This window comes from Podarcis melisellensis, assembly GCF_964234715.1.
Source record: "Podarcis melisellensis genome assembly, chromosome: 7".
Taxonomy (NCBI): Eukaryota; Metazoa; Chordata; class Lepidosauria; order Squamata; family Lacertidae; genus Podarcis; species Podarcis melisellensis.
The window spans coordinates 45,484,581-45,509,514 of record NC_138539.1 but is presented as its reverse complement, the minus strand read 5'-3'; the positions used below and the strand labels follow the sequence as shown (position 1 = coordinate 45,509,514).

At 42.4% G+C, this 24,934-nt stretch overlaps 1 protein-coding gene across 2 annotated transcripts in view; it reads right to left on the bottom strand.

Annotated features, from left to right (window-relative positions):
• ROCK1 (Rho associated coiled-coil containing protein kinase 1) overlaps positions 1–6,946 on the bottom strand; it is a 59,525-nt gene extending 52,579 nt beyond the window's left edge. Inside the window, exon 1 of one of the 2 annotated variants that reach the window (XM_081918029.1) lies at positions 5,664–6,946. In XM_081918029.1, coding sequence (XP_081774155.1) covers positions 5,664–5,756 — 93 coding nt within the window. In that variant the 5' untranslated portion in view covers positions 5,757–6,946. The remainder of the gene's footprint in view (positions 1–5,663) is intronic. The other variant, XM_081918030.1, reaches the window with a different exon arrangement.
• Positions 6,947–24,934: the final 17,988 nt, after the last annotated feature.

The following is a 24,934-nucleotide window of genomic DNA, read 5'->3' as shown; positions in this document are numbered from 1 at the left end:
TTCCTGTTCTTTAACAAATAACTGATGCATAAGAGGACCTGTTCTCTTATCCCATGACTGCTATGTTTACTCAGGAATCATTGGTAAGTGGTTTTATCTAAATATTTTTGGAAGTTTAAGTACACAGTGCAGAAATTAAATTGCGCTATCACAAACGTGCCGTCTGTGTGAGCATAGCAGCTTGCCAGACAAAATAATCCCCCATCCCCCCTGCATGGTGTTCTGGGAGGTTCTCTTGAGCCCCCAAATCAATCTCAGGGGTACATGTGGGGCAAAGAGGAGGAAAGCCCCATTGCACAAGCAGGAACCAGTGATAAAAACTGAGATTGCAATGCTAGGAGCTAAGTGGCTCCTCAAACCTGGGTTGTGGGCACCAAAACAAATTGTCTATGCACCCCCACTCCCCGCCCCACTACCAGACCAGGCAGCCCCACAGCAACAGCATCATCATACACACACACACACACACGTGTGTGTGTGTGTGTGTGCGTGTGTGTGTGTGTGTGTGTGTGTGAGAGAGAGAGAGAGAGAGAGAGAGAGAGAGAGAGAGAATGCTGCCTGGCAAATCAGGACCTTCTTGTTGCCATTTGCTTACTCCAATTTGATTGAGGGTGTGAAGATCTAGGCCCAAATCAGCAGAGAACTGGGGGTGAAAACTTATAATTATGTACCCAAGATACAAGGTCAGCTAATGCTCCTGTGGGTACACACAACCCTGTGGGTACACACAACTATTTTAGAGCCTTTTGATAGACACAGATAGATGATGCATTCTGCCAGAGGACCACAAATTTTGGCTGGATTTTGCTGCACATGATAAGCTGTCATTATGGAAGTGAAGAGGTCTGCTTCTGCATCACTTCAAGCTTTGGACAAAGTAAGAAGCAAATTGTGGTTAGCATTAACCACAGAAGGAAACAAGTTATCTTTGTACCCATGGCATAAAGTTGGCATGTTTCAAACAAACCATAGTTAATGTTAACATTAAGCAGTTTGTAGGTTGGACAGCATGATAAGGGAAGTGAACACTTCTGAATTCCTTTCATCTGGGATGTGGTGGGGGGAAGCAAGGCTGAGGTTCATTCTTGTCATGCTATGTTATGGTTTGCTATGACAACCCAATCAGATGAATTAATAAAACACCACCGTACAGAATAAAATGTTCAACCAATAGTATTAAGGAGTAATTGAGCACCAAATGTACTGCTATAACTTTATTACATTCTAGAGATATTTTATGAATTTTTTCGTAATAAATTAAATTTCTCCCATTTCTGAATAACAATTCTACATAAGAATTATCTACATATTTGCTCAGTTTCCATGTTAATAGTTTATCATGTATGCATAGATGGCTTCTGCATTGCTCCTCCCTGTGGGAACACTGAAACCACAATCCCTGGCTTAATTATACCAAAACCAAAGATAGTACCTTGTTTGGCTCCAAGCAAACCATGATTTGAAACAAAGATTTGTTCATGGCTTCCTGATGATGGCTTTTTTGTTCCTGGTTTAGATATAATGCTAAGCCACCGGTAAGGATCAAGTGGAAATTATCTCTATGTCCACAGTAAACCATTAACTGTGTTTACCACAGGGGCAGGGAATATGTGGCCCACCAAATGTTATTAGATGCTAATTCCCAGCTGCCCCAGCAAACATGGCCAATGGTCAAGGGAAATGGAGTTGTATTCCAGCAACACCTTGAGAGCCTCATGTTCTCCACCTCTGCTTCACTATAACACGAAATATGGACAATGCATATATCCCAAATACTGAATCCTTAATTTTGTTTACTACACTGTTTCTTTCCAAATATTGCCTCTATTTTCTCCAACTGGCAAAAATAATATACTTGGGTACCTAACAGTTCAGCAGCTTACACATCCATCCCTAGACTGGATAAACTTATAAATATTTTAATAAAATTAAGGCATTTTTATTTTAAATTTCCATGAATTAGGTTTTTATCATTATATTTTCTATAATCTTAAGTTCCACAACATTTGATGATAAAAATAAATATAGGAATTCAAGACAACACCATTAACTTCACAAGGTAGCTGAGGGCTACATGAAGCCCATAGGTTTCTTCATTTAGTATCTCAGACCTGTAGTAATGTACTAGATTATATAAATTAATGGACAAATATATCTGCATTCCTGAACAGATACAAATGAACAAGTCTATAACACATTGTTTGTTCAGCAAAATTCTTTCAGATCTGATCTTAAAGGGAAACTGTCAAAGGGAATGGTATCTAAAGGTAAATGCTGAAGATTTCCTACTTGGACTAATGTTAAATCCAGCTCTGTCCACAGAAGCATTACATACTTGCTGAGGAATAAATGTAGATGCTTACCTAACCAGGCTTAGATACAATAATGGGTGAGATCACTATCCTTGCCACCTCACATCTGGCATTTGGCTAAGTAGGAAATCAACATCACAGTACACACACTCACACACACCTAGAGAAACATCAATTATTTGCTGTGAACTAAGGATAGGTTGCAGAGCTGAAGCTTAATTAAAACATTTTTGAAAAATATAGAACTACCTATGTATATTAGACTAATGCACTGGGGTTTCCTACAGGAAAGAGAAGATGATGCAGGAGTCAAAAAGGGAAGGGAAGGCAAACAAGGGAACAAAAGGTGGCACGAATAAGAAAGAGAGTACTGTGGTGTCCAAACTTTTTTCAAAGAGGGCCAGATTTGATGAAGTGAAGGGCTGTGAGGGCCAATCAAAGGGCCAACCAAAGTTGTTGACCGTTTTTTAGGGTTGAATTTGTTGAGCTTTTTTAATGTTGAAGTTGTTGAGGGTTTTTTTTAGAATTTAACCCCCGAAACAGACTTTGGATATACCTGTCCAACTCAGGACTGTAATGGAGGGGTAGAAAACATGTTTTGCATATAGAAACTCCCAGATTCAATCCCTTGTTATCTCTCAGTACGGCTGAAGAAGGCTGCTGTATGAAACCCTAGAGAATGGCTGTCAAGTCAGTGTAGACAATACTAAATAAGATGGACTAATAGTTTGACTCAACTTCCTATATTCAGTATGTCCCATACACATTTCCTGCCATTGCCCAAAAATTAAATACTGAGGCCTAGTTTAAATATTACCAATCTGTGGTTAATGCTAGAAAATGTTTTTCCATGAAGGCTATCTACTTGATTCAGAATAATGTTTTAAATCAGGCTTCCTCAACCTCGGCCCTCCAGATGTTTTGAGACTACAATTCCCATAATCCCTGACCACTGGTCCTGCTAGCTAGGGATCATGAGAGTTGTAGGCCAAAAACATCTGGAGGGCTGAGGTTCAGGAAGCCTGTTTTAAATGTTTTTATCACAAACATGAAAACATTCATTGCCTTTATCCACAAGCATTCAATAAGGGTATTTAGTTGCCACGTACTGCCACATGAGTTGCCCATACAACACCCATGGACGAGGTATGTAAAAGTGCCCTGCCTTATAAGAAAAGAAAAAATATATGAAGATATGTAGGACTGTTGCTTAGCAACAACAGTCAGCTGTGTAGCTGCTTCAAAGTTAACCAGAAAAAGTAGCACAGCAAAGGCCAATATTATGCAACAGATTCCAAATCTCTTCCACCCATTTACAAGAGGCCTCACCATGATTGGAGGTTAATCCATAGCTATCAGAGCCCTTATTTAAAAAGGAAGGAAGAGGGGGCCACTGTAGGGAGGAACTCTACTTAAATATTTGATCTACTATTTCTTACAGAATTCCCTTAATGTTTTTTCAAAGATTATGGATCCCACTTTGTCTATTATAAGATTATAAGATGACTACAAAATATAGATAAGGTTCAGTGTGAATTACACCGTTTCCATCAGTTCTAGCTTTATCTCAAACAAACATTGAAACTGCTCTATTACACCTTAATATCACATACCTCACCATGCCTTGAGATTCCCATGCCTACATATTCTAGAACTATAACAGAAACTGTTCACACAACATAAGTCGAAAAGCTGCAGTTATGATTAAGTACCCAACCTGATCTATCCCAAGTCCAATACATCACACTATTGTCATGTCTGCATGGTTTTTTTTTCCTTTTGGCAAAAGCAGGAAGTGTGAAGCTGGCACAATTTGCTTATGCATGGTAAACCATGGCTTATGGCTTATAGAGATGTACAAACATAGCCACTGATGTTTATACTATTGGGCTCAGCTCATGTAGCTAAGTATCAATCTGAACCAATACAAAAGTGCAGCTTCCCTAGGCTGAAAGGATCATGTCAATAGGCCCTAACAGGAAGTTAACCACTGGATTCTAGAGTCTATACAGAAATTTCTTAGGCCAACCTCAGTATGTGTTTAGTCCACATAGTGTAACTTCTACTTGGAGAACCATGTTTCAATACCAGCTGACATACCTGCCTACCTCTGTTCCAGTTTATTATATTATATACATTATAAAATGTATGCCATGCATATAATGGACAAAAAAAAACCTTCGATCTCTTAAATTTTTACATATTACAACCCTCTGATTGGCATGGGTTGCCAATTTCTTTCATTTAAGAGAACTCACTAGTGGAATCCTGTCTATTTAGGACCCAAATCAGTCACAATATTGAAATCCCAACACACCCAACAACCACTGCGGTGCATATAAGCTTCCCACACCAGTCGGCTCTGGGAAGCTATGATAAAGTTGTATTCTACCTTAATGAAGCCTTTAAATGACACGAATGAAACACTGAGCAATTCTTAACAAAAAAATCACTAGAAAATTTATATGCACTATGGAGAAGTCAAACTGCTGCTTCTTCAGTAGAATATTAAAAAGTTTTGTCAAAATGCTTTACAAACAGTCTGCTTCAGAGAAGAAATTTTACAATGAGCTGCCTACTAAATCAAAGATACTCACTTGTTTCATCTTTCATTCCAAAGCAAAGCCTTTGCTTACTTGGGAAGTAAGCTCTTCACTGGAGCTTACTTTTGAGTAGGCATGCATAGAACCATGCTGAAAGACTCTTAAATGTACTCTGAACAAGCCAAATAAAAATTGTGTGTACAACTCTGTGCTTACTTTTGATGCCACCACTCCTGCCAATTTTCTACCATGTCTTGAATTACTTGAAAGTACTTGTTTACTTTCACATGTATGAATGAAATAATATTTTGATTTACTTTCAGATTTAGAAACCCACAGTTTAACTGTGCACTATTCAGCAGAGGTAATACATTAGATGAGTGATTAATTAGCCACATTTTCCAGAATATGGTGGGTGGGAACAAAAACAAGTCACTCTTAACATATCCCCTTAGAAGTACAAATCTTCACACAACAGGATTTCCTGGGTTACAGCTGCAGCATAAAGGCAGATCTCCACCTAACAACATTTTTTATTGCAGCATATTAACTCAAATCTTTGAATACTACTGCAGCCTATCAAATAGTGAAAGCAAAGCAGCAGCTTAAAGAAAGACATAAGGAGATGAGCAGCAGCCTCTTGGAAAAATAGATCTCACATAACACCCAGAATACATTTATTCCTCTTCATCAGAAGGCAAACATCAGTAGACTTTAAAAAAAAAAACCTCTAGGAGGAAGCTCTCTTCTCTAAGAAGGAGTCCGAGCTAATGTTCATTTATCAAAAACAGTAGTACATACAACTCACCAATAAGCAGTCCGAGTTCACTTCAGATTTGGGATCCTTTATCATCATTCCGATTTTCTCAAACCGAGAGTCAAAGCTTTCTCCCGTCGACATGGTGCTGAAGAGGTGATCGCTTTATTAATCCACCGAAAAAAACGAAAAGAAAAAAACGAAACAGGAGTGCTCCCTGAGCTTGCTCTCCTAGTCCTCCTTTCTCAAAGGAGGTCTGGGGATGCGCTGGGGTTGTCCCTCATGCTCTCCCTGCCACACATCCTCGCGCCAAAGGGAGCTAAAGCCGAAAACGGGAGCGAAGGCGCTACCCCCTCCCGTAGGGGGGCTGGGGGGTGCGGAGCAGTCCTTCCCCGCTGCCCCTTCTTCTTCAGCGCCTAGGCTGCAGCCACAGCCCTGCCAGTCTCCTCTCGCCTCCAGCCTGGGCCCCCGTGCCTCTGCAGCCACATTTTCCCAGCCGCCCTGGCAGCCAGCGTAGCGGTTTCTCCTCCTCCTCCTCTCCGATGCCAGCTACCCAGCAGCAACTTCTTTGAAACAAGGGGAGGAAAGAGGAAAAAAGAGAGAGGAGAGGCCTAGCATGAAAACAGGAAACTTTCTCAGCAGAGCGTCACCGGCGGCGGGGCAGCTCCCTCCGTGGAGACGCGGGCCTGAGGGAGGAGGAGGGCACGGCTTGGCCTCCCTTGCCCGAGCTGCAGCAGCGGGGGGAGGCTGCCAGCTGCAGAATAGGCCGCGACACGGCGGTGGGGGTGGGGAGAGAGAAAGAGAAGGGCGGTCGCCTCCGCCTTGCCCTCTGGACACGCGCGGCTCCAGCAACGGCCGCGTAACGGCTAAGGCATCTTCCCTTCCCGCGCCTCCTTTCCCCCCTCCTCGGGTCCTCCGCTCGTCGCCTCTGCGCCGCTCGCTCTCTCTCTCCGCCTCCTCCCCGCTCTTTCTTTCCCGACAGCAGCCGCGCTCCCTCGCACTCCGCCGGGCTTCACGTCTCTCTCTCGCGGGGCGGGCGGGCGGGCGATGGGGGTGGGGTGGGGGGAAGAGAAGCTGGTGCGGCCGCCGGACTCCTGGTTCTGCTCGACCCTGCTGCTGCTGCTGCCCCCGTTCCGCAGCTGCGACCGGCGGAGGAGGAGCCGCTGCTCCCAAGTCGTGAGGGAAGCCGGACCGAAGGAGGCGAAGAGAAGAACGGCGAGGCCCCGCCGCTGCCTCAGCAGCTAGTCAAGGAGGGCAGACTCTCACAAATATGTCCGCCTTCCTGTTCAAACAGACTGAGGGGAACGAAGCGGGGAGCGCATGCGCCGGAGGACGGGGGCGGAAAGCCAGCGCGCGGCGACTTTACTTGGCATCTGAGCGCGTGCGCGCGCGCGCGCCTCCTTTTTTTCTCTTCTCTTCTCTCTCTCTCCCCCCCCCCTCCCTCCCGCCCCGGGTTCTCCTGTCTAGATTCTTCTTCTCTGCTTGTGCCGCCGCCTGCGAGCGCGAGCGTGGCGGCCGGTCAGTGCTCGTGAAGTGCTGAGGTAATAACGCCAGGCAACCGCGAGCTGCTTGCTTGCTGCTGCTGCAGCGGCGGCGGCGGCGGCGGCTTTGAGTTGCTGGCGCAGCCTTTGCTGTCGCAACAAGCCACAATCTCCTGAAGCCGGAGTGCCGTGTGCTGCCTGCAGACCGCACGAAAGGATGGGTGTGTAAGACATCCCAGCAGCAAGTCCGTTCCGGTCCTGGGCTGCACCAGGCAGAGGTGGTTTGCGGACTGGGGATTAGAAGCTGAGGTTGCTCTTTTCGGTGCCTTGCGGGGGACCCGTCAAGTAACCCCCTGGCTTAAGTTCCTTGATTGCATGGCGTAGTCATATTTCATGCTGCTCCTTGGAGTGAAATACGGAAACTCAGTACATCCTGGCGGGTGGTTCTGTCTCCCGTCTCTCCCTGAATATTGTTTTCGCGCAGTTACCTGGGAGTAAAGCCCATTTACTTCAATGGGACTTCTGAGTAGGCATGGTTCGCATTGCAGCCTTACTGCCATCTGCTGCTGTGCTGAACAGTTCAGGGGAGACTCTCTTCAGAGGGCATATAAGTACTTGGATGGACAAGACCAGAATTGGCTTGTCAAATAAATGTTTGGAACAATCAAGTAAGCGAATGTAAACTGTTATCAACTCACTGGGCAGGCCAATAGCTGAAGAGACTCTAATTTAGTTAACACATATTACAGCTATAGCTCTTTTCTAATGTGTTTGTAGCCTCATTTCAGTTTGAGTTGCCCAGTCTCTCAAACTGCTAGAAAAATATTACTTTATTAAAGTTTTTTGTGGAGCCACTGACTACTAAGATCCAAATCAGAAATATTTATAAAATCATCCCTCACATAGACTTTAATGACTTTCCTCCACCATCACCCTGAACAATTGATTTATTTATAGCCCACCTTTTTAAAAACCAGACAGCCAGGTTTGGGACAGAATATGATAATTTCATACCAATACATAAGGCGCTTCAGTGACTTTCAGTTTGTTTCTAGGCACAGTTAAGGGTCCTAACATGTTTCCCTCCCAGTATCGGATCCCATTAGCACCTGCCAGCATGGTCAGTGGTCACAGATTATAGAGGCTGCCTGAAAACATCTGGAGGGTGTTAAGTATCCCTGTCCTAAATAGTTTGGCCCCTGTTTAACCAAAGGACCACTAACCCCACTATGAGCCTGCCCAAGTAGCTTGGATGACCAGTATCCCCACCTGTGGAAGGTATCAAACAAGGAGGGCCGTTTCTCTGGCTGCCCTTCATTTATGAAGCTCTGGGCTAGGCAATCTGCCCAGCACCATCACTCTTATTTTTTTAGCAACAAGCAAAGTCTCTTCTTCTATCGCGCTTGAAAAAGATAGCTATGTTTCATTTGCTGTGCACTGGTGTTTTTAATTATACTTCTTTGCTGTCTTTTAAAAATATAACACCTGCCTATATTAAGGTTTGTGATTTTTAATTACTGTTATCGTTATGTTTCATTAATATTTCATTCATCATCATGGATGCCAAAATGAGAGAAAGGTGATACATCAGTTTTATAAATAAGTAAATAAAGTTCTCTGTCTCAGCACCCTGCATGTTTCTTCCTCATAGAAATCGCTGATGCCGCAAAGGAAAGTGGTGCTGGTGTTTTTGAGTATGCGCTTTCATACTGTCTCTCTAACTCATGCTCTGCATTATAGACTGTTAAATTCTTAAGAAACAAAGCAGTCAGTGTGTCACTGTCAACAGGTTCAAGATTACAACCCATAGCTCCTGTTCTCTCTCTGTCTCTCTCTCTTTATGTAGGAGTAGGAGTGGAGTGGGGTTTGCTGATAGGTACCGGTATTTGCATCTGGAGTCCTGAGTCTGCAAGGAAGAGAAGTACTACCAATATGCTCAATTCCTGATCTGTGCCCTGAGGCCGGGCTGTTTTTTTTTTTTGCAAAGTACCATTGTAGTTTATCGTCTCCAGAGTGTTCCTCCTAGGAGTGTGTGACCTGTTGCATCTCTGCCACATTATTTGGGGTTGCCCTGTGTGGAGTTTCTATACTAGGCATAGGCAAACTTGGCCCTCCAGATGTTTTGGGACTACAACTCCCATCATCCCTAGCTAACAGGACCAGTGGTCATGGATTATGGGAACTGTAGTCCTAAAACATCTGGAGGGCCGAGTTTGCCTATGCCTATTCTTTACTGATGGTGGTGTGCTGTGATTGTGTATTGATTACACCACATCCTCCGCTCTGTCATGGTGAGATGGGCAGTGTGCTCATTTTTACAGAGGCACCTTTAAAAATAAAATATATTCTCCTGAAGCCAATGAGAGGGAAATTCTTCTCAGTTGGAGTATATACAGGAATACAACCAGTGCTTTTTTTCGGGGGTGCTCAAGGGTATACAGTATTGGCACCTTACCCCCCCCAATGGTAAAAGTGTGACACTTACTGTAACAGCTTCATGGTGAGTACCAGCACCTTTTCCCCCCTTCTTTTTTTTAAAGCACTGCACACAACCACAATACAGCTTAGGATATGGCTTAAGTCTGCTCCTTCCTTGTGCTGTCTGTGTACCACCCATGACTGTTTTAGCCATTCTGCTGCCCTATCTCCAGCTGTAGTACAGCTCTGTCTACAGAGTGTTCTACCAGCATATTTTAGGTGTATGTGTTGCAATGGTAGATCTTCTGTTCCACCACCATAGCAGATTATCTTTTCCAGTGTTAAACAGCTTAGAAAATATATTTACTCAATGATTTAGTCTCAGTTTTTCTCTCATAATCCTATTAGTTCTGTGGCCATGCTCCTGGTCCCAGAAATATAGAAACACACTGTATTGCCATGAGCAGTTATTGAATCCAGCATTAGCATCTGTTAGTCTGATACACTTCAATGAAGGTTGTCTTGATAACAAATGAAATAGAAGAATGATATCAGGTAATACCATCTTAGAATCCCCTCCACACTTATTCTAGTTTGAACTTCATACGTATCTGTGTTAGACGGTCAATCTGACTCAACATTAATTCCAATTATCATCTTCCCAGCAACTCAGTTATCTACTGTGCTAATGTCTTTAGTCTTCTAAGAGCCTTTCTCTTGAACCATCATTAAGGGCTCCGATATTTTAAATTCAATTGCCTGACCCTTGTCCTTAGCCTTTAAAACATCAAATGGTGGCCTTTGTTGCAAAGCAAATAGGTGCACGTTGCACAAACATTTTGATTCTCAGTTCAGAAACATGAGAAAGTTTCTAGCCTTTAGGCTCCAATCCTAAAGACGCTTTACTAAGTAGTAAAAAGTAAAAGTAAACGGTTAGGTCCAACCAAAGGTGACTATAGGGTGCAGCACTCATCTTGCTTCAGGCTGAGAGAGCCAGCATTTGTGCTCAGAAAGCTTTCCGAGTCATGTGGCCAGCATGACTATACCGCTACTGGTGCATGGAGGACTGTGACTAGTATCAGAGTGCACAGAAACGCCGTTTATCTTCCCGCCGCAGGAAGGGAAGCATCACTGGGCCTGGTGCAGTTTTCTTAATGATAAAAATATATAAGACTGTACATAGGACCCTCCCCCCCCATCAGGGAAGGTGAGGCAACCATCTCAGAGGGCAGGATCTACAGGGGCAGCAGATCCCAATGCAGGTCTTAATTCCCACCCCCCTTGTTCCCTGGCAAAGAGGTGAAGAGGTGAGGCACCCTTTTGTGATTTGCCTCAGGTCCCAAAATGTCTTGGGCCGGCTCTCATTGTGCTGGTAGGGTTGCAGAGTACAACTGAAAAGATACTGCATGCCTATTTGCTAAAGACTTGGCAACTTGCAACTCTGTCAGCAAACAAAAGAGAGCTTTTATGGTCAAAGGATTGGATTTCATGTGCAATACATCTCCTAGGTCTTCCCTCTTCCACTCCCTCTTCTATTGCTGTATACATTGTATATAGCATGACCCTAAGCATATTTACTAGAGGGAAGTCCCAGTATATTGAGTGGGGCTTCCTCTCAGATAAGGACTGCAGCATTAATGTTTGTTGCATGCTACCATTAGGTAGGGTGAAGCAGCTGCCCGAAGCAGCAGATCTGTGATCTAATAAAAGGGCAGCAAGTTGTTGGTTATTCAATATAAAATTTTTATATATTTACTGCCTCAGAGTGGGAGGGATGCAGGCAAGATTTTCTGCCTCAGGGCCAGCCTTGAGTACTGTCTACTTTGAGTGAGGGGACTGCAGGAAGAGCCATTGACTGTTTTGCCTCAGGGATCAAGATGTCTTGATGCACACAAAAATATCAGGACAACCTATGCAAAAGTCTTCATTTGCATAATTTCACAGAAATTGCACGTTCTTATAATTTGGACTCCCTGCTTGTCAGTGTTTTTCACAGGGACAAGCACAAAGTAAGAGAAGGGATTTTATTTTACTTTTTATTAAGCAGACTGAAAATAAAAGTCTCACTCTCCCCCCCCCCCCCGATCTCTTGTAGTGGGTTCACAATATTTTTATGTTAAGAAATATATAATCAGAGAAGCACAGCACAGTGTGTAGACATAGGAAGGTTTTAGACTGCTGAAAGGAAATGGAGAGGAACTTTCTTAATATGCAAAATGGTTGACTCATACGTGGCTCATAGCCATATAAGTGCTTGCAAAATCGTTTCCTGGCTCAGCCCATGGAGTGACCACAGAGAAGTCAAAGGATAGAGAAAACAGGGTGGCAAAGGAGGCTCTTACTAAATAACTAGCTACAGTTTTTTTTCTTTTCTTAAAAAGACCTGGCAGCAAGCACAGGATGTGATGTTTGAAATAAAATGTCTAAAAGCAATTATGTGTGAGTGTAGCTTTTGTTCTGATACATTTGCTCTTGTCTTGTTTTTCCTTCATCCTTTGAGCCAGTAATATAAAAGAATCTTAGAATTAAAAGATTTTGTGTTGAGGGATTGAGCATATTTTCAAATCTCACATTGAGTAAAAGATTCCTGCAATGCAGGGAGTTGGACTAAATTATCCATGTGGTCCCTCCCAACTCTATGGTTTGATGAAAACAACATAAGGCGTATCTAAGACCATGAAAGGGATGCGGGTGGTGCTGTGGGTTAAACCACAGAGCCTAGGGCTTGCCGATCAGAAGGTCGTCAGTTCGAATACCCGCAACGGGGTGAACTCCCATTGCTCGGTCCCTGCTCCTGCCAACCCAGCAGTTCGAAAGCACACAGTGCAAATAGATAAATACCGGTAGGTACTGCTCCAGCGTTTCCGTGTGCTGCTTTGGTTCTCCAGAAGTGGCTTAGTCATGCTGGTCACCTGACCCGGAAGCTGTACGCCGCTCCCTCGGCCAATAAAGCGATATGAGCACCGCAACCCCAGAGTCATCTGCAACTGGACCTAATGGTCAGGGGTCCCTTTACCTTTACCTTTAAGACCATGAAACTGAAGCTGAAACATATTTTGCAACAAGACTTTATGAAAATGGAAACTTATATTCTCAAATATATTTTAATTAAAGTGGCCATATGTGTGTGCGTGTGTGTACACACACACACTCTCTCATGGGTGTTATCAGGGTCTTCCTGTGTACAGTCTGATCCACCGCATGTTTCCTCAGTGTGTTAAATGGGCCTTCCTCTCCACAAGGCACCCTAAGTACTTTCGTCTCACTTCTATTAGGCTCATTTCGTCATTTTCATGATGAAACCAGACAAATACCACAGGGCCAAAGTGATGCCCCATCATTTTCATTACGAAACCAACTCATTGCCAGAAGCAATGTCTAGTGAAAGTTAAGGACTTGTAATTCCCACTTTCAGTTGGACACTTAAGCTTGTGGTGAAATCTCTCTATTTAAATTTAATTGGTCTTTTAATAGTGTGAGCTTATAGGTGCCTACTGGAGCATGCCTGTTTTCTTTGTCCATGGAGTTTTCTTGGCAGGGATACTGGAGTGGCTTGCCGGTTCCTGCTCCAGGTGGATCACATTTGGTCAAAACTCTCCACTATGGCCTGTCCATCTTGGGTGGCCCTGCACGGCATAGCTCATAGCTTCTCTGAGTTATTCAAGCCCCTTCGCCACGGCAAGGCAGTGATCCATGAAGGGGTAGACCCTGATGTTGGAAAAGATTGAGGGCACAAGGAGAAGGGAATGACAGAGGACGATATGGTTGGACAGTGTTCTCGAAGCTACCAGCATGAGTTTGACCAAACTGCGGGAGGCAGTGGAAGACAGGAGTACCTGGCGTGCTCTGGTCCATGGGGTCTCAAAGAGTCGGAAGCCACAAAACAACAACTGGAGCATACTTCCAGTTAAGTCTGCATTGGGTTGCAGTCTCAGAATTACTTGGGAGTAGACATATATAGGATTGTGATATAAAATGCTCAATTGAAGCTGAATGCAGCTTTCAGTCAGCAGCTTCATATTTTCTGTAAAAAAAACACACAACTTAATAAGTTAGAGTCTGAATTCCTGATCCCTTTGACACATCAAAAATAACTTCTGCTTTCCTGGAAACTATACTGGCATCTCTCTCTCTCTCTTTCTCTCTCTCCCTCTCCCTCTCCCTCCCCCCCTTCTTTTTCTTAAAAAGTGTGGCACTTACTGTAACAACTTCATGCTGAGTACCAGCACCTATTTTTCTAGAAAAAAGCACTGGTGTGTGTGTGTGTGTGTGTGTGTGTGTGTGTGTGTGTGCACGTGCATGCACGCACGCACGCACACACACACACACCGCCTGATTATTACAAAACAACAACCTCAAAGCAGTTAACTTGTACTGTACTTCCAAACCATCTTTATTTTGAACATGACACTACACTGTTATCTTTTTTTAAAAAAGAGAGGGAGACTGTCCCGGTGTGAATAACAATTTCTAAATAAAAAACAATGCATTGCTGTGTTAATTGTGTCAAAGCTAAATGAATTCCCACCTTACTTTAAGCTTGAAAAGATAAAATCCTACTGTACTGTACAAAATCGTGTAGACACGATATGGTGTATTCTGTGTTTGTTCAGTGTTTACTTTCATGGGGCAAGGTAAAAATGTCTCCTACAATGACAGATACAAAGATTGAGATTTGGAGGCTGTATCTCATATATCAGCTTTTTCTGTTTCATTCTGCTAAGTCCATAGGATTTGCTTAAATCTCTCTCAGAAAATAGAATTTGCCAGAATGGATCATTAATTCACAGAGACAAAAGGACACTAGAATGAATGACAGTGCAAAAACACAAAAATACACAAAATCCTGGTGTGGGTTTGCAGATATTTGCACTTATTTAGGACAGACCCCCTCATCGTGTGAGAACTGTGGTGGGGTATATAATCTCAGGATGTATTTTGTGGTGATAACTCAGTGATTAATTGCACTTATCCACTGAGTATTATATCAGAGCCTGTAGTCAGAGCTACATTCCCACAGAGATCACTTGTTGCATTCCAGACTTCTACACAGTTTCTAAACAGCTGCTACATGACCATTTTTATGTGTCTAAAAATATACCTTGCTTCCTAGAAATAAAGATTCTATCTCAAGATTGTTACCAGGATGAGATGCAACCCTTGATCAGTAACAAGTTTAAGACTTGCATACTTACCTCATCTAACATAGTGGGGTTTACTTCCAAACAGATGCATGTTGCACTGCCAAGCATTGCAAGAACTAGAACTGAGCTACATACAGGTCTAGGTCATATCAAATTTTAATGAGATTATTGCAACCCCCTTTCTTCCTCTAGTAAAAATAAAAATCAAGAACTGTAATTCAATACAGTGGTACCTCGGGTTAAGAACTTAATTCGTTCTGTAGGCCTGAAACTGTTCTTAACCTGAAGCACCACTTTAGCTAATGGGGCCTCCTGCTACTGCTGTGCCGCAGGAGCACAATTTCTGTTCTAATCCTGAAGCAAAGTTCTTAACCTGAGGTAATATTTCTGGGTTAGCAGAGTCTGTAACCTGAAGTGTAAGTAACCCGAGGTACCACTGTATCATGACCTCAGATGCAGCAGCCACTTCAAATCCCATCAATATAACTAAGTCAAGATTATTTACCCCGGTGTGTATCATATTATTTAGCTAATTTGTGTCTATTTTGTCATCCATTAACCAAGTTTTAAAAACTCCTATTGTAGCTCTCCATAGTCTGGTTTCATCTTCCCCATTCAGAATAATCTGGTGCCCAGAAACCATGGCAGAATTTATGAGATGACCTCTTTTACTGGGCCAGTCACTATTTCAAAGATGTTGTTGTAAGCTCTCAAGTTAAAGAAAACTCTTATAGCATTTCTAACTACTTCTTCACTGGTCAGATACATATTTAATCACCTGCCCTTACCTGTTCATACTGCTGTTCATACTCAAAGCATCTGTTTCAATGATATTGTGAAACAAATTCAGATTTCTATTCAATACGCCTTTTTGCCTTTCAAATTTATTACAAACCTTGGTTTGATATGAAAGAACATGGCACCCAAAAAGCACACAGTAATTTAACTTCCTTGCTCCCATGGCTGCACGATTCCACGGGTAACACCTAACACCCACCATGTTAGAGCACTGATATGAATTTAAGAAGCTGAGTTCAAACCCCTAGTGAGACAGAAGACTGCTAGTTGCTTTTTGGGACATCACTATATCAGCAGTAACTCTGCATCTGTAAACCATAAATAGGTAAACATGTTTTGTTAGGGTTAAGGTTGTGAAGGTAAAATAATTCTTCTTCTTCTTCTTCTTCTTCTTCTTCTTATTATTATTATTATTATTGTTGTTGTTATTTCAAATAATGGGCTATGAGGACTTGATTATATTTACTAAAACATAGATTGCCCACAGCTCAGTGATGGAGTCTCTGTTTGACATGCATAAGGTTTTAGATTCCATTTCTAGCATCTCAGATAAAGAACTGAGAGAGCTATTCCGGAAAAATGCATTTGCAGGCAATGCATACAATACTGGCTAAATGATCCAATGCTTTCACTCAGATGTGCTCAGATGGAGTATTCGTCAAAGCAAGGTTAAATATAGTTCTGAACAAAACCAAAAGTATTTTCAAAAATAGGAATGTGAAGAGAGATATAATTTCAGAACATGGGCCATAAAGGGCCTCCCCCTTCCCTCTGCTTTATTTTTTTAATCACTGATGGTGGATTTGGCTGACCTGACTGAAATGTGACCTAAGGCATTTCTTATTGCTTTGGAAACTGCATCAACATACTTGAACTGATGTCGTACTTACAGAGAAACTGGTGCTTCTATTTTTAAAATAAGAACTTTAGCTTTTAAAAAATATAACCTTGAAGCACAAGCTTTTCTATGATTGGGGGTTTTTTTTTGTTTGTTTCCAGGCTGAACAGAGTGCAGCAATTTCAAAAGTAGCAGAAAGAACAAGAGGTCAGATTGGGTCAGCCAGCAAAAATTAACCGCGTAGGGCTTTTCTTGGTAAGAACACATTAGTATTAAAAGCAGTTTTAAACTGTGTAACTTAAGAGACAAATGTAACCTATTTGCTTTTTAAAAACTTCTATGGCATAGGAAGTTAATAATTCTGGCAGTATAGAGAATTAAAGGCATGATCCAGCCAAAGCTTGGCATTTCTAAGATCTATTGATTTTATTATTTTTTTAAAGAGAGATTATCCAACCAGGTTGACGCTTCCATTTAAACCGTGGGACTTATTAGGGCTCTTCTACACTTCTGTTTGTCCCATTATTTCTAGGCACAGGCCCTAGAGTGGTTTTTCTTTTGTCCCACCACTTTCCCCAGGGAAACCCACTGTTTATGGTTGAATCGGAAGAAACGTCAACTGGGTTTTCTGAAGATTTATGTTTGTTCAGATTCAGATTCAGCCATAAACAGTGGGCTTTCTCAGGGAAAGCAGAGGTACAAAAGAAAAACCTCTAGGATCCATGCCTAGAAATCACAGGCAAGCAGATGTGTGTTTGAGCCCTTATACAGTCGTTACTAGGGATGTGGGTGGCGCTGTGGTCTAAACCACAGAGCCTAGGACTTGCCAATCAAAAGGTCGGCAGTTTGAATCCCTGTGACGGGGCGAGCTCTCATTGCTCGGTCCCTGCTCCTGCCAACCTAGCAGTTCGAAAGCACATCAAAGTGCAAATAGATAAATATGTGCCGCTCCGGTGGGAAGGTAAACAGCGTTTCCGTGCACTGCTCTGGTTAGCCAGAAGCGGCTTAGTCATGCCGGCCACGTGACCCGGAAGCTGTACGCCGGCTCCCTCGGCCAATAAAGCGAGATGAGGGCCACAACCCCAGAGTCGGTCACGAGAGGACCTAATGGTCAGGGGTCCCTTTGCCTTTACAGTCTTTACTGGCAGAATTGTGTCAACAACAACAACAACAACATTTGCTTAAGCCTCCCCCATTATAACTGTTTCGAAGAGGGAGATTTAAACTCATTAGATTCATCTGTTACCTATCTTCATATTCACAATAATTTGTGCCATATTTTTCATTTATACTGTCTGAAAGCATGAACAAAAACAGTTTAATATTGCCATACTTTAAGGCTAAATAATATAGCAGAATAATGTCTACTCTGTAAACTTAAATCTAGCAATGTCCTGTTTATGTTGCTACCAAATTGTTTAACCAGAGCAGGTAGGTTGCTCAAAAATAAAGTTGTGCAAAAGAATTCCGTCAAAGTACACCAAGGGACAGGGGAATTACATGCCCCTTTCAGTGTCACCTTGATGACTGTCCTTATTGGGAATAGTAGGAGCTAAAGGAAGATGGAAGACCTCTTGTTGAAAGAGGCAAGGGAGGTTGAGTCACCAAGCAAAGAATCCATCTGAAATTGGAGTATGAAGTTCAAGTGAAATGCTAGGATCTCCTTTGGTTTTGGTACTTAGTGTTCCATAGGACTGCATAAAAATTGGGGCAGTGGTGCTCTGTGGTACTTAACTCTTTTCTTCCATGCCCTTTCTCTGATGTAAATCATCCAATTATCTGGGGTTGAGGTAAAGCGGGGCAAGAGAAGACAGGTTCAAATGCCATTCTTGTCTCTCTCCCACCAGAGCTAAGGGGTGAAAAGGCTTGGGAGGCAAGGACTGAACACCCTCTCTCCAAGCACAACATTCCTGTTCTTCAAAAGAAAAGCCATAGGAGATCCTATTCATGAATCTCCCTTGACACACTTGTTCTGGCCCTGGGTAATTCACCACCTCTAAGATGAGGCATGAATGAACAACAGAGTCCATCAGGGTCCAATTACTTGGGCTCACCAAGGGAACAAGGGGCATCTCAAACTATTGACCCCATCAGGGTATTGCTAATGTGGCTCTGACAATGCAGTCCTCAGCATTCTTACTCAGAATAAAGTCCCGCTGAAGCTATGGAGTTTACACCCATGTAAGTGTGCACAGGAGGGCAGCCTGAGAAATTATATTTTGAAATGTAGGTGATGAAATCAACATGGCCAGACAGAGGACCTATCCCCTCAAAAATCCAAAGGGGAGAGGAGTATGAATCACATTCTGAGTAGCAGTGGTGAAAAGGTGAAGACACACTACAGCATATTTGAGGGTTTCACAACTAGCAACTTTGAGGAAGTTAAAATCTTATGAAAACCTGGTGGCATCCTGTTTTCCCTCTGCATAAACTATAGATCAAGTGAAAGGATGCATCGTCTACAGGTCCACACACGCTGCTCTCAGGAACACACATTGAGAAAGGGAGCGATCCAAAAACATAGAAAACTGCTTAATACTGAATCAGGTCATTGGTCCATCTAGTTCAGTACTAGCTAGACTGACTGGTAGCAGTTCTGCAGAGTATGGGACAGGAATGTCCCCCCAATTCTCCCTGGGACCTTCTGCATGCATATAATCTGCTCTACCACTGACCTGATCTTCTGGATGGAATAAATCAATTCAAGCCTCAGACAGAAACGTCCTTGCTTCGAATAATATTGTAAGCCAGTCACCTCAAAGCCCCAAACCCTGGGTCTGCTCAACCGGGCCCTGGATGTCCTGTCCCTCCCTTGGTTAACCTTTTAAAAAAGAGCAGAAAGAAAACCACTTTCCTTACAGGGTGGCTGGGCATGCTGCAAAGTGTGGTGCTTGTGAAACCCCAGCTACCACCCATCTTATTTCATCCAGAGACAATTTTATATCATGGACCTCTGCCGCAAATAAGTAGCAAGACCCCTGCTTGCTTCCCTAATGTCATGAGTACCATGGACAGCGGTAGCATGAATCCCATATTTTTCCATGTATAAGATGACCCCTATTTTTTTGAACCCAGCCTTAAGAAAACAATATTTTAAACATCAAACAGGGTGGCCATGTGTGTGTGCCACCAACACCTGAGATGGCCCAAAGTTGTTGAGCATTTATTTTATTTTTTTTAGGAGATCACCAATGCTGGGCACCTGGGAGGCAGAGTGGTTCTGACGCTCCAGCTAATTCCCTTCTTTGCATTCACCAACCATACTGAAAATGACCCCCAATCTTTTTTGAAGCAAAAAAACCATTGTCTTATACCGTACACAGAGAAATACGGTACTACGCGTATAGCCTTTGATAAGTAAAATAAGACATACCGCTGATAGCAGACATTGACTCAGGCTGCAATACTGGTGTCACCAACATTGGGCTCATGTTCTTGATGACTTATTCTGGCATTTAGAAAGCTATATTTTCCCTGTCTGTAGTGATTGGTTTCCAATCTGCTCAGTGGTCTTAAATTGTCTACTACTACAGAAGTCTCTGTGTCAAATACTTCCCACCTCCTCATTTGTGCACTTCAGGGGATGATATAGAAAGAATCAGTCTAGTTGTTTTCATTTTAAAGTGACCACAGTTGCCCATGACATCTAAACCAGGGGTAGTCAACATGGTGCCTTCAAGATGTTATTGGACTACAGGTTCCCATTAGCCTTGGGTAGCCAATGGTCAGGAATGATGGGATTTATAGTCTCACAATGCCTGGCAGGTACCACATTTGCTGTCAATGCTTTAAATTATGGTTATTGATTAAAGGTAGGCTCTAATCAACATTTCAGTTCCGAAGCCAGAGTTTAAACAAAGCATAATTTGCTGTGTTCAGATGTCACAGGGTTTGTTTAAAACCATGCAGAAGATTTCTGTATTGTCCTCTGAGATGCAAAACACATGAAGAGGAAGGTAGAAGCCTGAGGGTCACAATGACTCATGCATACAAGAAGCCATCATTTCCTATTATGTCTGAAATAAGATTATATCTCCAGTAATTTTACATCTGCATCTGTTGTATACAGAATGTATGGAATTCACATCTTTTTTAAAGTAATTATTATAAAATCTATTCAAATCTATTATAAATATTTAATAAAAACTACTTTAGCCAAGAAGCATTTCATATACAAAATACAAAAAAATTGCATATATCTTTAATGTCTTTCCAAAATGAAAAAAAAATATAGTAATGTCTTTTTCTTAAAAGCTAGGAGAGCTTGTATGTATGTGTGCTTTAATTATGAGGATTTAAAAAGAAATAGAGCATCTTTAATATTTTTAAACTAATTTGTTTTGGGGCTAATAGCAGGCCCTTAATGGTTATCCCTTCTTGTCAACTGCTGGCATTGCAAAATCAGAAATAAAGCAAAACAAACAATAACAACACTTATTCATCCCTTCCAAGTAGGGTTTTGTTTTGTTTTGTTTAATCTTCAGGAAAGTTCCAGGTTTGAATAATGGAGACAGTTGCTTAACATATAAAGTTCGCTCTTAGGTCAACTAATAAAAGATCTCTCCTAAGAAAACTGGCAGAACAGTTAGGGAATAGGCATATGGAATCCTTGGGATTGTACCAAGGAATGCTAGTTCCACAAAGGACACGTGCAACTTTCAGTGCAAAGAAAATGTGTCTGAGGCAACTTTTTTTCACTACGTACTCCTTATACTCTTTTTAACAATGGCCCTGGGAATAGATGAGACTGTTTCAGCACTGCTGCAGATCCTTTCATGATAGCCCTAGGTACTGTTATTCCAGTTAATACAGCTGCATCATAATTTCCAAAGCTCTCCACTGAGGTTTGAACTCTTATCCCCATTTTGAGGTATGGTAGGAGGCCTCTCCTCCCTTTCCTTCTCGCTGGCTCTTGGCCAAATTTCCACATTCTCCAGTTTTATCCTGCCACTCCCTCCAAAATTCAGTAGATGGCACTAGCATGCCATATACTACATTGCTGAGGGCGGAGACAACCTGAACCATTGTCCCTTTGTAGGTTTTAGTGATATCTTTTCAGCTTTGCAGACCAAACTCCCTGTAAACTGCCTATTGGTCTGTGCAAACTAAATTGCCACAATCAGGGCTTAATCTGAGTTGGGCATAACTGAGCCAACCTTCAGCCCTGGAGTCTATTTAAATTCTAGATAATTGGATATGTAATACTAAGGAAAAGACTACACTTCCCTCTTCACTGATTAGCCACAGCAAGCTCCCACAAATATTGAGCAGTGAGGATCTGGTGGTGCAACTTAGTGGCAGACCCTGGCACCTCAAATTTCAGTGGCACCCTGTGTGATGCCAAAATCCGGTGCCCCCGCTGCCTCTCACCTTCTGTTGGGTGGCATAGTTGCGGCGTCCCCTGTGGCGCCCCAGAAGTTCTGCACCTGGTGTAATGGCACCAGTTGTGCTTCCCTACATCTGCTTTTGCAACTTACTGCAGGCTCAGCTAGTAGTGTATCCCAAAATTCAGCTTATTTTTGAAGCTGCACCTTGCCAGGACAAGATTGGCTCTGAGGAGGGCATCAATGAGGAACTAAAAAATAAATAAGGAACATAAGAAAAATGCTGCTGGATAAGACTAGAGGCCCATTCAGTTCCCACAGTGGCTAACCAGATGCCTAAGAGATGCTCACAAGCAGGACATTTTATCCCCAGGGTCTCACAAATCCTTACTGTATCAACACAGGTCAAACAGATCTATGTCACTTGCTTCCACTGTAAATATTGAAGTATAGTAATGTCATTGTCATCCTGCTGAAGTGGAGTTCATCTGGCTACAGCACATGAATTGCCATGATCAATATGCAAACAATTAAGGGTTGGCTTCAGGCATTTTGCTGCCTGAGGCACAGTAGCAAATGGCTCCTCCCAAGTCAAAGGGTTGTTGTTGCTGTTGTTTAGTCATTTAGTCGTGTCCGACTCTTCGTGACCCCATGGACCAGAGCACGCCAGGCACTCCTGACTTCCACTGCCTCCCGCAGTTTAGTCAAATTCATGCTGGTAGCTTTGAGAACACTATCCAACCATCTTGTCCTCTGTTGTCCCCTTCTCCTTGTCTCCTCCATCATTCCCAACATCAGGGTCTTTTCCAGGGAGTCTTCTCTTCTCATGAGGTGGCCAAAGTATTGGAGCCTCAGCTTCAGGATCTGTCCTTCCAGTGAGCACTCAGGGCTGATTTCCTTATATATATATTATATAAGGGTTATATTCCGCTAAATCCTACTCAGAGTACATCCACTGAAATTAATGAACCAAAGTTAGTCATATTAATTACCGGTACCTTCCATGGGTCTACGCACTGAGTACAACTAGCATTGAATACCAGCCACTTCTGCCAATGTCTGCCATGTTCTCCTCAGTGTCTCTCCTTTCTTGCTCCAGTGCCATGACCATTACCGTTATGCAACCTGCCTTCTCCTTTGCTCCCCCACCCTGACCAAGATTGTGAAGAGGCACTACAAATCCCCAAAAAGGGGCTTTGTATATATGAAGAAAGAAGACCCAAACTATTGTTGTCGAAAGACCTAGTAGGCTCAGATGTGCAGTATCCGAGAACTGCAGCTAATGTTTCTTGTTCGTCATTACTCTTCAAAATATGAGATCACCACAGCTCTATACTTGTAAACACTAACCATTTCAAAGGAGAGCATTTATTCTGGCTCGCTTTAACATGCTGCCTTCAGCACTGCTAAGTAGATGATTCAATAAATCCTCAGTTAATGAACAGCTGTGTCTCTGTGGAGCGGGAGCATTGCAATCTTTTGAACATGTCCCTCTGTATTTAACCTGTATGGTGAGTCAAGAAAGAGGCTGATTCCCCCTCTGCTAAAAATTGATCTGAGAATATCTTCTGAAAACTTGGCATTCTATTTACAGCATGTGTCCTCCTATATCACTGAGAGAATTGCCAAAGTTTTTTCTGATCTCAGTGCAGATTAGGATAAATTCTTTTGCTGGCTTCTTCAGAAGAAAAAAATGTATATTTATATATGTTTTTATTGTTCTAATGTATCTTTTATTTTTGTGCTAAAATTTATTGGTCTGTGACCATAATATACTATACCTTACCTGGTAGTAAGTCCCACTGAACCCAATGGGACTTAGGTTCATTTTTTTAATAGAATATTTTTATTGGGTTTTCTGCAAGTGTAACAAAATCACAAATAAACAAAAGAGAATAAATACTATAACAACAAACTAAAAAAATAAGGAGAAAAAGAAAATAAAAAAGGTTTGCCTCAAAACAGTAACATATCCATAAAATGGGATTATCCTAATCCCATTACTTCCCTCCTCCTCTCTCCCCTGGTTCCTTACATTTCTTTTTCAACTACATATCATTTCTACTCCAAATTTCTATTTTAACCTCAAGTTTACTGTACCATCTCTAAAATTACAAGTGTTTTTAAAATCCTGCCAATGTATTAAGATGTTTACAGTACTTTTGTAAATATATAATAAACATTTCCCTTTTTTTTTTAGATTTCTCGTCATCTTGGTTTCTGAGCTTTCCAGTTAATTTTGCCATTTCAGCATAGTCCATTAACTTGGTTTGCCAATCTTCTTTGGTTGGGACTGCTTCCTCTTTCCATCTTTGGGCTAGCAATATCCCGGCGGCCATCGTAGCATATGGGGACTTAACGTTCCTCATCATCCTGGAAAAAGATGACAAGTGGAGTACCACGGGGTTATTTTCCCGGGTCCCTTGTTGTTCAACAGCTTTATAAACGACATGAATAAGGGTATTGAGAAGATGCTCGTCAAATTTGACGATGACACCAAACTGGGAGGGATAGACAAAATCAGGATTTAAGATGACCTCAACAGACTGGAGAACAGGGACCAAACCAACAAAATGAATTTGAATAGAGACAAACATAAGGCTCTGCACTTAGGCAGGAAGAACCAGCTGCACAAATATAAGATGAGGGACACACACAATAGATTGCCAGTAGTACATATGAAAAGAATCTAGGGTCTTAGTAGACTACAAGCTTACAAAGAGTCAACAGTATGATGCAGCAGCAAAACAACAACAACACTAATGCTATTCTGGGCTGCATCAACAGAAGTCTAGTGTCCTGATCGAGGGAAGTAATAGCACCACCCTATTGTGCCTTGGTCAGACCACACCTGGACCACACCATTCTGGACACCACAATTTAAGAAGGATAGTAACAAGCTAGAACATGTACAGAGGAGCATGACAAAGATTATCAAGAGCCTAGAATCCAAGCCTTATAAGGAACGCTTGAGGAAGTTGGGTATGTTTAGCCTGGAAAAAAGGAGACTTAGAGGAGATATGATAGCCATCTTCAAATATCTATAGAGTTGGCACATGGAGGATAGAGCAAGCTTGCTTTCTCCTGCTCTGGAGGCTAAGACCCGAACCAATAGCGTCAAATTACAATAAATTAGATTCCAGCTAAACATCAGGAAGATCTTTCTGACAGTAAGAGCTGTTAGACGGTGGAACAGATTCCCTCGGAAGGTGGTGGGACTCTCCTTGCTTGGAGGTTATTAAGCAGAGCTTGGATAGCCACCCGCCATGCATCATTTAGTTGAGATTCCTGTATTGCAGAGGATTGGACTACAATTCTA